The sequence below is a fragment of the Hyla sarda genome, unplaced genomic scaffold (assembly GCF_029499605.1).
Source record: "Hyla sarda isolate aHylSar1 unplaced genomic scaffold, aHylSar1.hap1 scaffold_371, whole genome shotgun sequence".
NCBI lineage: Eukaryota > Metazoa > Chordata > Amphibia > Anura > Hylidae > Hyla > Hyla sarda.
In genome coordinates this window covers 2,516-17,984 of record NW_026610390.1, presented here as the reverse complement: position 1 = coordinate 17,984, position 15,469 = coordinate 2,516, and the positions used below count along the sequence as shown (strand labels likewise).

The 15,469-nt window shown below is 44.2% G+C and overlaps 1 protein-coding gene across 1 annotated transcript; it reads right to left on the bottom strand.

Moving 5' to 3' along the window:
• Positions 1–12,439: 12,439 nt before the first annotated feature.
• Positions 12,440–15,177, bottom strand: SIGMAR1 (sigma non-opioid intracellular receptor 1; the record flags this gene model as incomplete). The annotated part of the gene is made up of 2 exons (XM_056553735.1): positions 12,440–13,176; positions 15,006–15,177. Coding segments are annotated over 2 exons (402 nt in total), but the record flags the coding sequence as incomplete, so codon positions are not given.
• Between the last annotated feature and the right edge of the window lie 292 nt (positions 15,178–15,469).

Here is a 15,469-nt window from a genome sequence, read left to right as displayed (position 1 = left end):
ACATAGATGTCAGCACAGCACAATATATCCTTGTACCCCAGAATATCCCCCACATAGATGTCAGCACAGTACAATATATCCTTGTACCCCGGAATATCCCCCACATAGATGTCAGTACAGTACAATATATCCGTGTACCCCGGAATATCCTCCACATAGATGTCAGTACAGTACAATATATCCTTATACCCCGGAATATCCCCCACATAGATGTCAGTACAGTACAATATATCCTTATACCCCGGAATATCCCCCCACATAGATGTCAGCACAGTACAATATATCCTTGTACCCCGGAATATCCTCCACATAGATGTCAGTACAGTACAATATATCCTTATACCCCGGAATATCCCCCCACATAGATGTCAGCACCGTACAATATATCCTTGTACCCCGGAATATCCCCCACATAGATGTCAGTACAGTACAATATATCCTTATACCCCGGAATATCCCCCCACATAGATGTCAGCACCGTACAATATATCCTTGTACCCCGGAATATCCCCCACATAGATGTCAGCACAGTACAATATATCCTTGTACCCCGGAATATCCCCCACATAGATGTCAGTACAGAACAATATATCCTTGTACCCCGGAATATCCTCCACATAGATGTCAGCACAGCACAATATATCCTTGTACCCCGGAATATCCCCCACATAGATGTCAGTACAGTACAATATATCCTTATACCCCGGAATATCCCCCCACATAGATGTCAGCACCGTACAATATATCCTTGTACCCCGGAATATCCCCCACATAGATGTCAGCACAGTACAATATATCCTTGTACCCCGGAATATCCTCCACATAGATGTCAGCACAGTACAATATATCCTTGTACCCCGGAATATCCTCCACATAGATGTCAGCACAGTACAATATATCCTTGTACCCCGGAATATCCTCCACATAGATGTCAGCACAGTACAATATATCCTTGTACCCCGGAATATCCCCCACATAGATGTCAGCACAGTACAATATATCCTTGTACCCCGGAATATCCTCCACATAGATGTCAGCACAGTACAATATATCCTTGTACCCCGGAATATCCTCCACATAGATGTCAGCACAGTACAATATATCCTTGTACCCCGGAATATCCCCCACATAGATGTCAGCACAGTACAATATATCCTTGTACCCCGGAATATCCCCCACATAGATGTCAGCACAGTACAATATATCCTTGTACCCCGGAATATCCCCCACATAGATGTCAGTACAGTACAATATATCCTTATACCCCGGAATATCCCCCACATAGATGTCAGTACAGTACAATATATCCTTATACCCCGGAATATCCCCCCACATAGATGTCAGCACCGTACAATATATCCTTGTACCCCGGAATATCCCCCACATAGATGTCAGTACAGAACAATATATCCTTGTACCCCGGAATATCCCCCACATAGATGTCAGTACAGTACAATATATCCTTATACCCCGGAATATCCCCCACACAGATGTCAGTACAGTACAATATATCCTTATACCCCGGAATATCCCCCCACATAGATGTCAGCACCGTACAATATATCCTTGTACCCCGGAATATCCTCCACATAGATGTCAGTACAGTACAATATATCCTTGTACCCCGGAATATCCTCCACATAGATGTCAGTACAGTACAATATATCCTTGTACCCCGGAATATCCTCCACATAGATGTCACCACAGTACAATATATCCTTGTACCCCGGAATATCCTCCACATAGATGTCAGCACAGTACAATATATCCTTGTACCCCGGAATATCCTCCACATAGATGTCAGCACAGTACAATATATCCTTGTACCCCGGAATATCCACCACATAGATGTCAGCACAGTACAATATATCCTTGTACCCCGGAATATCCTCCACATAGATGTCAGCACAGCACAATATATCCTTGTACCCCGGAATATCCTCCACATAGATGTCAGCACAGTACAATATATCCTTGTACCCAGGAATATCCCCCACATAGATGTCAGCACAGTACAATATATCCTTGTACCCCGGAATATCCCCCACATAGATGTCAGCACAGTAAAATAAATCCTTGTACCCCAGAATATCCTCCACATAGATGTCAGCACAGTACAATATATCCTTGTACCCCGGAATATCCTCCACATAGATGTCAGCACAGTACAATATATCCTTGTACCCCGGAATATCCTCCACATAGATGTCAGCACAGTACAATATATCCTTGTACCCCAGAATATCCCCCACATAGATGTCAGCAAAGCACAATATATCCTTGTACCCCAGAATATCCCCCACATAGATGTCACCACAGTACAATATATCCTTGTACCCCAGAATATCCCCCATATAGATGTCAGCACAGTACAATATATCCTTGTACCCTGGAATATCCCCCACATAGATGTCACCACAGTACAATATATCCTTATACCCCAGAATATCCTCCACATAGATGTCAGCACGGTACAATATATCCTTGTACCCCGGAATATCCCCCCACATAGATGTCAGCACAGTACAATATATCCTTATACCCTGGAATATCCCCCACATAGATGTCAGCACAGTACAATATATCCTTGTACCCTGGAATATCCCCCACATAGATGTCAGCACAGTACAATATATCCTTATACCCCAGAATATCCTCCACATAGATGTCAGCACGGTACAATATATCCTTGTACCCCGGAATATCCCCCACATAGATGTCACCACAGTACAATATATCCTTATACCCCAGAATATCCTCCACATAGATGTCAGCACAGTACAATATATCCTTGTACCCCGGAATATCCTCCACATAGATGTCAGCACAGTACAATAGATCCTTGTACCCCAGAATATCCCCCACATAGATGTCAGTATAGTACAATAGATCCTTGTACCCCGGAATATCCCCCACATAGATGTCAGCACAGTACAATATATCCTTGTACCCCGGAATATCCCCCACATAGATGTCAGCACAGTACAATATATCCTTGTACCCCGGAATATCCCCCACATAGATGTCAGCACAGTACAATATTTCCTTGTACCCCGGAATATCCTCCACATAGATGTCAGCACAGTACAATATATCCTTGTACCCCGGAATATCCTCCACATAGATGTCAGCACAGCACAATATATCCTTGTACCCCGGAATATCCTCCACATAGATGTCAGCACAGTACAATATATCCTTGTACCCCGGAATATCCCCCACATAGATGTCAGCACAGTACAATATATCCTTGTACCCCGGAATATCCCCCACATAGAAGATGTCAGCACAGTAAAATATATCCTTGTACCCCAGAATATCCTCCACATAGATGTCAGCACAGTACAATATATCCTTGTACCCCGGAATATCCTCCACATAGATGTCAGCACAGTACAATATATCCTTGTACCCCAGAATATCCCCCACATAGATGTCAGCACAGTACAATAGATCCTTGTACCCCCGAATATCCTCCACATAGATGTCAGTACAGTACACTATATCCTTGTACCCCAGAATATCCTCCACATAGATGTCAGCACAGTACAATATATCCTTGTACCCCGGAATATCCCCCACATAGATGTCAGTACAGTACAATATATCCTTGTACCCCGGAATATCCCCCACATAGATGTCAGCACAGTACAATATATCCTTGTACCCCGGAATATCCTCCACATAGATGTCAGCACAGTACAATATATCCTTGTACCCCGGAATATCCCCCACATAGATGTCAGTACAGTACAATAGATCCTTGTACCCCAGAATATCCCCCACATAGATGTCAGCACAGTACAATATATCCTTGTACCCTGGAATATCCCCCACATAGATGTCACCACAGTACAATATATCCTTATACCCCAGAATATCCTCCACATAGATGTCACCACAGTACAATATATCCTTGTACCCCAGAATATCCCCCACATAGATGTCAGCACAGTACAATATATCCTTGTACCCCGGAATATCCTCCACATAGATATCAGCACAGTACAATATATCCTTGTACCCCAGAATATCCTCCACATAGATGTCAGCACAGTACAATATATCCTTGTACCCCGGAATATCCTCCACATAGATATCAGCACAGTACAATATATCCTTGTACCCCAGAATATCCCCCACATAGATGTCAGCACAGTACAATATATCCTTATACCCCGGAATATCCCCCCACATAGATGTCAGCACCGTACAATATATCCTTGTACCCTGGAATATCCCCCACATAGATGTCAGCACAGTACAATATATCCTTGTACCCCGGAATATCCTCCACATAGATGTCAGCACAGTACAATATTTCCTTGTACCCCAGAATATCCTCCACATAGATGTCAGCACCGTACAATATATCCTTGTACCCCCGAATATCCTCCACATAGATGTCAGTACAGTACACTATATCCTTGTACCCGTCACTACACTTTATATATTTTCAGCGCGGGGCTCATTCTGATTTCCTATGATGAAGTCATCTGTAGTTCTGTAATGCAGTCAGGACTCCATATATCCTCCTAAAATCATAAAATCTATTCACCTGGTCTAAAAGAAGCCGAATCTTACAGTCCGGTCTGTGAATCCTTGTGTCATGTGATGTCGACCTGTGATGTCATACAGAAGAAACATAATTCAATGAGTATAAAAAGAAAGGGGGCGTGGCAGTGGTCATTTTGTAGAAAGGGGGCGTGGTAACTGTCACTATGTAGAAAGGGGGCGTGGCAGCTATCACTATGCAGAAAGGGGGCATGACAGCTTTTACTATGAAGAAAGGGGGCGTGGCAGCCATCACTGTGCAAACAGGGGGTGTGGCAACTGTCACTAGGCAGACAGGGGTGTGGCAGCTGTCACTAGCCAGATAGGGGGTGCGGCAGCGGTCAATAGGCAAACAGGGGGTGTGGCAGCTGTCACTAGGCAGACAGGGGGTGTGGCAGCTGTCACTAGGCAGACAGGGTGTGTGGCAGCTGTCACTAGGCAGACAGGGGGTGTGGCAGCTGTCACTAAGCAGACAGCAGGTGTGGCAACTGTCACTAGGCAGACAGCGGGTGTGGCAACTGTCACTAGGCAAGACAGGGGGTGTGGCAGCTGTCACTAGGCAGACATGGTGTGTGGCAGCTGTCACTAGGCAGACATGGTGTGTGGCAGCTGTCACTAGGCAGACAGGGGGTGTGGCAGCTGTCACTAAGCAGACAGCAGGTGTGGCAACTGTCACTAGGCAGACAGCGGGTGTGGCAACTGTCACTAGGCAGACAGCGGGTGTGGCAACTGTCACTAGGAAGACAGGGGGTGTGGCAGCTGTCACTAGGCAGACATGGTGTGTGGCAGCTGTCACTAGGCAGACAGTGGGTGTGGCAGCTGTCACTAGGCAGACAGTGGGTGTGGCAGCTGTCACTAGGCAGACAGGGGTGTGTGGCAGCCATCACTAGGATGACAGGGGGTGTGGCAGCAGTCTCTAGGCACACAGTGGGTGTGGCAGCTGTCACTAGGCAGACAGGGTGTGTGGCAGCTGTCACTAGGCAGACAGGGGTGTGTGGCAGCCGTCACTAGGCAGACAGGGGGTGTGGCAGCTGTCACTAGGCAGACAGGGGTGTGTGGCAGCCATCACTAGGATGACAGGGGGTGTGGCAGCAGTCTCTAGGCACACAGGGGGTGTGGCAGCTGTCACTAGGCAGACAGGGGGCGTGGCAGCCGTCATTAGGCAGACAGGGGTGTGTGGCAGCCGTCACTAGGCAGACAGGGGGTGTGGCAGCCGTCACTAGGATGACAGCGGGTGTGGCAGCAGTCTCTAGGCACACAGGGGGTGTGGCAGCCGTCACTAGGCAGACAGGAGGCGTGGCAGTCCCCCTAAGACGTCTCTTCTCCAGACCGAATAACCCCAAGTGATAACCTGTCTTGGTCTTGCTATGGGGATTTGCATCTAAACTGGGTGGTTCCCGAGACACGTGTCATCAGAGAGCACTTAGACAGAAAAGAACTCAACTTCAGAAGCACATAAGTACTGAAAGGATTAAGATTTTTTAATAGAAGTAATTTACAAATCTGTTTAACTTTCTGGAGGATATAGATATATATATATATATAAAAATAAAAGTTTTTTCCTGGAATACCCCTTTAAATTTCTGCTCCTCAGTTCACACTGAGAAATTTCCGCTAGCGGAATTCTGTCACTGAATTCCGTTCCACATGAAGAATGAACATGTTCTTTCTTCATGTGGAATTTGCGTCCTTACCCCGTGCGGAAAAAAAAACGGTCATTTCTGAGCGGATTTTTTTCAGCAAGAATTCCGCGCAAATATTAATCACTGAACATAGCCTAAGGGTCTTTTAAGAAATAACAGAATAAAATACTCAGAATAATGTAGAGTGGTGTTTCCCAACCAGGGTGCCTCCAGCTGTGGCCAAACTACAACTCCTAGCATGCCCGGACAGCCTTTGGCTGTCCGGGCATGCTGGGAGTTGTAGTTTGGGCACAACTGGAGGCACCCTGGTTGGGAAACACTGATTTAGAGCTTCTTGCATATGCCCTTTTTCTTACCTCTTTTTGCTGAGGTGTCAGCAGAGAGCACTGTGGACAGACAGAAAAGAATTTCTAAAAGAAAAGAATTTCCTCTGTAGTATACAGCCGCTAATAAGTACTGGAAGGATTAAGAATTTTTAATAGAATTAATTGACAAATCTGTTTAACTTTCTGGCACCAGTTGATTAAAAAAAATAAAAAATAAATAGAATACAAAAATTCCACCGGAGCACCCCTTTTACCTGTTGGGGAAGGAGGGCATACAGGAACGCGCTCACGTCCCGGTACTTAAGGACAGAGGGCGTACGTGTACTCCCTTGTCCCGTACCCGGGGACACAAGCAGAGCACGCTTCAAACCCAGTGGGTCCCGACTGCTATCAGCAGCCAGGACCCAGGCTTAACGCCAGGCATCACAGATTGGGCCGATACCCGGCATTAACCCTGTAGAGGCAGCGATCAAAGTTGATTGCTGCATCTAAACTGAAAGGCTGGAGCAGCAGACCACCGATAACACTGATCAATGCTATGCTATAGCATTGATCAGTATATGCAATCAGAAGATTGCATGTAACAGCCCCCTATCGGGGCTAAAAAAAAAAAAAAAAAAAGTGTTAAAAAAAAAAAATTTAGAAAAGTTAATTAACAAATAAAAGTTTGAATACCCCCCCCCCCCCTTTTTATAATAATAATTAAATAAAATAAAAATAATCATATGTGGTACCGCCGTGTGCGTACATGTCCGAACTATTAAAATATAAGGGTAGTTTAACTGCACGGTCGATGGCGTACACGTAAAAAAATACTAAAGTCTAAAATTGTGCATCTTCGGTCACTTCATATCCCATAATAAAAAAAAAAAACTTAATAAAAAGCGATGAAGTCCCATCAAAACAAAAATGGTACCGATAAAAACTGCAGACCACGGCACAAAAAAATGACCCTCATATAGCCCCGTATGGGGAAAAAAAAAAAAAGTCATAGGGGTAAGAATATGACAAATTTAACCCCTTAAGGACCCGGGGGTTTTCCGTTTTTGCACTTTCGTGCAATGATCCCCTACTTGATTTTGTCGTACTTGAAAAAAATAAAAATAATAACCACATGCACGAAAATGTATATGTTTAAAATTGTCATCTTCTGAACCCTATAACTATTTTTTCGTGTACGGTATGAGGGCTCATTTTTTGTGATGTGATCTGAAGTTTTTATCGGTACCATTTTTGTATTGATCGGACTTTTTGATCGCTTTTTATAAATTTTTTCACGATGTAAAAAGTGACCAAAAATACGCTACTTTGGACTGTGCAGTTTAACGATATATTTTTGGAATTTGGACATTTCCACACGCGGCGATACCACACGGTTATTTTTATTTACAGTTTTTTTATTTTATTTTTATGGGAAAAGGGGGGGGGGGGGTGATTCTTTTATTAGGGAAGGGGGTAAATGATATTTATTAAGTTTTTTTTCACACACTTTTTTTTTTTGCAGTGTTATAGCTCCCTCTAGTGGCTATAACACTGATCTTCTACACAGATTATTGCCAAGCATTAACATGGCAATGATCAGTATTATCGTCGGTCGACTGCTCAAGCCTGAATTTCAGGCTTGGAGCAATGAATTGCCGATCGGACGCAGGTAATGGTCGCATTCGCTCGCATTCTAGCCGATTGGGACATCGTGATTTCACCGCGATGGTCCCGATCAGCCCGACTGAGCTGCCGGGAGTGTATTGTTTTTACTTTAGATGCGGCAATCAACTTTGAATGCCGCGTTTAAAGGGTTAATAAAGTGCGGCACAACGATCGGTGCCGCAGGCTATTAGCCCAGGGTCTCAGCTTTCATTAGTCACTGGGACTGACCCGCTACGACATGACCCAGCGTTATAGACCAGGCGTACAGGTACGCCCTGCATCCTTAACGGGTTATCCAGAAAAAAATATATTTCTTTAACTTTCTGGAGCCAGTTGTTAATGCATAAACAGATTTGTAAATTACTTCTATTAAAAAATCTTAATCCTTTCAGTACTTATGAGCTTCTGAAGTTTAGGTTGTTCTTTTCTGTCTAAGTGCTCTCTGATAACACGTGTCTCGGGAACCGCCCAGTTTAGAAGAGGTTTGCTATGGGGATTTGCTTCTAAACTGGGCGGTTCCCGAGACAGGTGTCATCAGAGAAGATTTAGACAGAAAAGAACAACCTTAACTTCAGAAGCTCATAAGTACTGAAAGGATTAAGATTTGTAAATTACTTCTATTAAAAAATCTCTTTAACTTTCTGGAGCCAGTCGATATTACAAAAAAAAGTTTTATCCTGGAATACCCCTTTAAGAGGTTAAACATACTAATTTTGGTGCATGTAGTTAGGATTTAAACAGTAAAATAAAATTAAACCTACATAAATTGGGTGTCGTTGTGACCGTATGGACCTACAGAATAAAGAGGTGTCATTATCAACGAAAAAGTGCACTGCGTAGAAACAGAAGCCCTATAAAGTTACAAAATAACGTTTTTTTTTTTTTTTTTAAATGTCACCCCACAATTTTTTTTTTATTTTTTGTTTCGCCGCAGATTATGTTATAAAATAAGTGATGTCATTACAAAGTACAATTGGTGATGCAAAAAACAACAAGCCCTTATAGGGGTCTGTACATAAAAAGTTTTAATAGGTCGTGTCCAAGCACATCCTCTCCTGGGGAGTGAAGTGCTCAGCCGCGTGCAGGGACGGCTCTGCCTATAGGAAATATAAAGCGAACTCTTCATGGGGGCGCCACTCTGCCCACAGCATCTGAAGCACCCGCCCATCCTGCAAAACCCAGCCACGATTACATGATTGTTACAGTGTGTCACCCCAGTAGTAAGGAGATTACATGAGGAGGAGGTTTGTTACAGTGTGTCACCCCAGTAGTAAGGAGATTACATGAGGAGGAGGTTTGTTACAGTGTGTCACCCCAGTAGTAAGGAGATTACATGAGGAGGAGGTTTCTTACAGTGTGTCATCCCAGTAGTAAGGAGATTACATGAGGAGGGGATTGTTACAGTGTGTCACCCCAGTAGTAAGGAGATTACATGAGGAGGAGGAGGAGGATTGTTACAGTGTGTCACCCCAGTAGTAAGGAGATTACATGAGGAGGAGGTTTGTTACAGTGTGTCACCCCAGTAGTAAGGTGATTACATGAGGAGGAGGAGGTTTGTTACAGTGTGTCACCCCAGTAGTAAGGTGATTACATGAGGAGGAGGAGGTTTGTTACAGTGCGTCACCCCAGTATTAAGGAGATTACATGAGGAGGGGATTGTTACAGTGTGTCACCCCAGTAGTAAGGAGATTACATGAGGAGGAGGTTTGTTACAGTGTGTCACCCCAGTAGTAAGGAGATTACATGAGGAGGTTTGTTACAGTGTCACCCCAGTAGTAAGGAGATTACATGAGGAGGTTTGTTACAGTGTGTCACCCAAGTAGTAAGGAGATTACATGAGGAGGTTTGTTACAGTGTGTCACCCCCGTAGTAAGGAGATTACATGAGGAGGTTTGTTACAGTGTGTCACCCCAGTAGTAAGGTGGGGTGTGTCAAAGGGCGGAGCCAATAGGCAAAGTCACGTGGCGGCAAAATGAGCTTTCGCCTAGGGTGTCAAAAACCCCTGCCCCAGGCCTGGCCGCGTGCTTCTCTCCCTGCTCACCCTAGCCATCGGTTGGGGTCTGAACACTCGGATCCCAACCGATCAAAACTTTTCAGTCTCCAAGAAACGTGACTTTTTATTTTTATAGGGACAAATCCTATAAGTGTTAGGAATAAGGGTCATTCTCTCTTAACCCCCTTAGGACTATAAATGGATTTTTAAATTCTAAGTGTGTTTTTTTTTTTTTTATTCCCTTCAGTAATAAAAGGGAGTGAGGGGTGACTGGGTTGGTTAATAATTTTTGTAATTGATAAATTGTGTAAGGTTTAAAATCAATCATATTGTAAAATTAAAGTGGGGGGGGGGGGGTCGGAGAGAGAATCTACATTATCCCAACTACTGTCACCTGTTATTGGCTTTTCGTTTGTATATAAAGTAAAATAAAGGTGGTATTTAGTAGATTGGGCTTTTTCTCATCCTCCTCCATCATTAGAACCAGAAAACTAAAAAAAAAATTAAACAGTTATGGAGACAGAATATGACAAATCTAAAAACACACTTCTAAGTTGTTTTTTTTAGAATAGTACAATAATAAAAAATACATGTAAATATGGAGATCGTTTTAATCGTATTGACCCACAGACTAAAGATCACATCTCAATTTTACCATAAAGTGCACTGTGTAAAAAGGATACAAAATTGCGGTTTTCTTTTCAATTTTTCGCCCGCAAATTTTTTTTTCCGTTTTGCTGTAGATTTGGCAGTAAAAAAAAAAAAAAAAAGAGTGATGTCATTACAAAGTACAATTGGTCACGCAATAAACAACAACCCCTCATATGGGTCTGTAGGTGGATAATTGAAAGCAGGAAAAATAAAATAAGTGCAAAAATTAAGATCTTTTGCATCCTCAAGGGGTTACAGAGTTATGGCTTTAAAGGGGTACTCCACTAGCCAGTGTTTGGAACATTTAGTTCCGAACGCTGTGAAGGGAAGACACGCCCCATCAATGCAATTCTATGGGAGGGGCATGACAGCTGCCACACCCCCTCCCATAGACTTGCACTGTGGGTTCAGAACTAAATGTTCCAAATGCTGGCCAGTGGAGTACTCCTTTAAAAAGGCGGAGGAGGAAAAATGAAAAAGCAAAAAAAATTAAAATTAGCCGCTTCCAAGGGGCAAAATATTGTACAACGTGCTGGGAGTTGCAGTTTCCCAACAGCTGGAGGTCCACAGTTTGGAGATCACTGTTGTAAAACCAGTTACCGTATTTTTCGCCCTGTAGGACGCACCGGCGTATAAGACGCATCCAATTTATAGGTGTAAAATCTAAAAAAAAAAAAAAGATTTTGAACCCAACAGTGGTCTTCAACCCGCGGACCTCCAGATGTTGCAAAACTACAACTCCCAGCATGCCCGGACAGCCAACGGCTGTCCGGGCATGCTGGGAGTTGTATTTTTTCAACATCTGGAGGTCCACAGGTTGAAGACCACTGGTATAGGAGGTAGTACTCACGTGTCCCCGCCGCTCCGGACGCGTCAACGGTGCCCTGGATTCCGCTCCCTCGCTGTCGCCGCATCCCCGACGCTCCGGACATCTTCTTCCCCGGGAGCCACGCTCTCCGTCACCGTCATCAAGCCGCTCCTATTGGATGACGGCGTGCGCGACGACGTGATGACGTTGAAGGAGAGCGCAGGGGATCCTGGCATGGAACAGACACAAAGGAGGCAGGTAAGGTCCCTCCCGGTGTCCTGTAAGCTGTTCAGGACGCCACGATTTCACTGCGGCGGTCCTGAACAGCCCAAATGAGCAGCCGGGTCAGTGTTATTTTCGCTTCAGACGCGGCGGTCAGCTTTGATCGCCGCGTCTGAAGGGTTAATACAGGGCATCACCGCCATCCGTGATGTCCTGTATTAGCGCCGGGTCCCGGCCATTGATGGCCGCAGGTATTCGCCGTATAAGACGCAACAACTTTCCCCCCAGTTTTTGGGAAAGAAAAAGTGCGTCTTATACGGCGAAAGATACGGTATATAGAAAGAAATGTAATCTCCTCTGCCTTGTTATATGTAGACTATTCTAATACGGGGTGTACAAAGCCAGGACGGGCGCGCCGGAGCAGCTGCAACGCAAGTCAGGGTCATAGTCCATACGAGTATATCAGCCTATTTACAGACCTTGACCAGCACACTGTATACACAAGGCCACTAATAAGCAGAACTACAGCTTAGGACAATCTTCCTTCAGTGTATATCACCACCTAGTGGACGACGGTTAGTACTGCACTCGGCGATTTCACTTTTAATCTTTTAATTCTGCATTTACTGCATATTTGCCTAAAAAACGTAGGAGGCGACTTTCTATAGAAATACAGCAGGTCTTCATGATTTTATTAAAAAATAATCTGCGATAATTTAGGAGGTGACAGGTCTTTGTGTTATAAAAACCGAGAAGGCAATGATAAAGTGTGGTGACCGCGGTGGAGATCACACATGGCTTCCATCTTGTTCCCCCCCCATCACAGTAAAGTAAATGGTCCAGGAATTATAGATAATTAGACAGGATTATCCAGGACGGGGCATTCAGGAATGGGAGGGCGCCCCCAGCAGGTTCTCAGGGGCCACTACATATCTTCACAATGATGGATGGATATTGCTTTTGCTCTGCAGCCCCTCCCACAATCCATCGCTGCGGCCAAACGAGACCAGACCTAAGTGACCGGAGTGGGTCCTTCCTCATACAAGGATCAGGCAATGGTTAATCATCTGGAGCGGCCCCTGGGCTCCAGTTTGAGGCACGGTCAGAAGAGGCCCATTTCCGACAGGTAGGTATTAGCTTCCAGTAGTAACGCTTTGGTGTACACCCTGACCGTATAGTAGAAGGTGAGGAAGTCCTGGGTGCTAAAGAAGGTGTCTGCCAGAGCAAAACCCAAAGTGGAAGGAATGAACCCCCGGCCGTACTCCACCATCCAGGTGCCGGCGCTCCACTGCACGGCTGTGGCCTCCCCCATTTCATGTATAATGGTATCTCCTGCACAGAGAAAAAGCATGGTGTATTACTAGTTACTTACCCCTGTACTGATCCTGAGTTATATCGTGTATTATACTCCAGAGCTGCACTCACTATTCTGCTGGTGAGGTCACTGTGTACATACATTACATTACTTATCCTGTACTGATCCTGAGTTATATCCTGTATTATACTCCAGAGCTGCACTCACTATTCTGCTGGTGAGGTCACTGTGTACATACATTACATTACTTATCCTGTACTGATTCTGAGTTATATCCTGTATTATACTCCAGAGCTGTACTCACTATTCTGCTGGTGAGGTCACTGTGTACATACATTACATTACTTATCCTGTACTGATCCTGAGTTATATCCTGTATTATACCCCAGAGCTGTACTCACTATTCTGCTGGTGAGGTCACTGTGTACATACATTACATTACTTATCCTGTACTGATCCTGAGTTATATCCTGTATTATACTCCAGAGCTGTACTCACTATTCTGCTGGTGAGGTCACTGTGTACATACATTACATTACTTATCCTGTACTGATCCTGAGTTATATCCTGTATTATACTCCAGAGCTGTACTCACTATTCTGCTGGTGAGGTCACTGTGTACATACATTACATTACTTATCCTGTACTGATCCTGAGTTATATCCTGTATTATACCCTAGAGCTGTACTCACTATTCTGCTGGTGAGGTCACTGTGTACATACATTACATTACTTATCCTGTACTGATCCTGAGTTATATCCTGTATTATACTCCAGAGCTGTACTCATTATTCTGCTGGTGAGGTCACTGTGTACATACATTACATTACTTATCCTGTACTGATCCTGAGTTATATCCTGTATTATACTCCAGAGCTGTACTCACTATTCTGCTGGTGAGGTCACTGTGTATGTACATTACATTACTTATCCTGTACTGATCCTGAGTTATATCCTGTATTATACTCCAGAGCTGTACTCACTATTCTGCTGGTGAGGTCACTGTGTATGTACATTACATTACTTATCCTGTACTGATCCTGAGTTATATCCTGTATTATACTCCAGAGCTGTACTCACTATTCTGCTGGTGAGGTCACTGTGTATGTACATTACATTACTTATCCTGTACTGATCCTGAGTTATATCCTGTATTATACCCCAGAGCTGTACTCACTATTCTGCTGGTGAGGTCACTGTGTACATACATTACATTGCTTATCCTGTACTGATCCTGAGTTATATCCTGTATTATACTCCAGAGCTGCACTCACTATTATGCTGGTGAGGTCACTGTGTACATACATTACATTACTTATCCTGTACTGATCCTGAGTTATATCCTGTATTATACTCCAGAGCTGTACTCACTATTCTGCTGGTGAGGTCACTGTGTACATACATTACATTACTTATCCTGTACTGATCCTGAGTTATATCCTGTATTATACTCCAGAGCTGTACTCACTATTCTGCTGGTGAGGTCACTGTGTACATACATTACATTACTTATCCTGTACTGATCCTGAGTTATATCCTGTATTATACTCCAGAGCTGTACTCACTATTCTGCTGGTGAGGTCACTGTGTACATACATTACATTACTTATCCTGTACTGATCCTGAGTTATATCCTGTATAATACTCCAGAGCTGTACTCACTATTCTGCTGGTGAGGTCACTGTGTGCATACATTACATTACTTATCCCTGAACTGATCCTGAGTTATATCCTGTATTATACTCCAGAGCTGCACTCACTATTCTCTTGTGATCAGGAGGCCCCCATACTGACTACTCGCTCTATGTACACATTTGATCAGTAAGATATAAGAAGCTGCACTCACCGGGGTAGAAGATCTCGCTCTTCGTTGTCCCCTCTTTCCACTGACGGAAGTTTCCTGATAATATGGTATCTGAGATTTCGGCCCAGTATCGACCTACAAGGAGAGGCACAGGTGAGAAGGTGCGAGCACAGGCTGTACATACGGGAGGACGGTCACACACATTGGCACAGCAGTGATTAGATCAGCGTTTCCCAACCTGGGTGCCTCCAGAGGTTGCAAAACTACATCTCCCAGCATGCCTGGACAGCATTTGGCTGTCCGGGCATGCTGGGAGTTGTAGTTTTGGAACACCTGCGGGCACCCTGGATTAGATGTGATAGCCCGTGTGCCCCCCACGTGCCCATGTGATCTCTTCTGCTAGAGCGACAGTGCTGTAATTCCTTTTTATATACAATTTACTATACATCCTCCTCTCCTTCCTGCTGCCATCTCCAGAGAGAAATAAGGAGCAGAAGACAATAGCA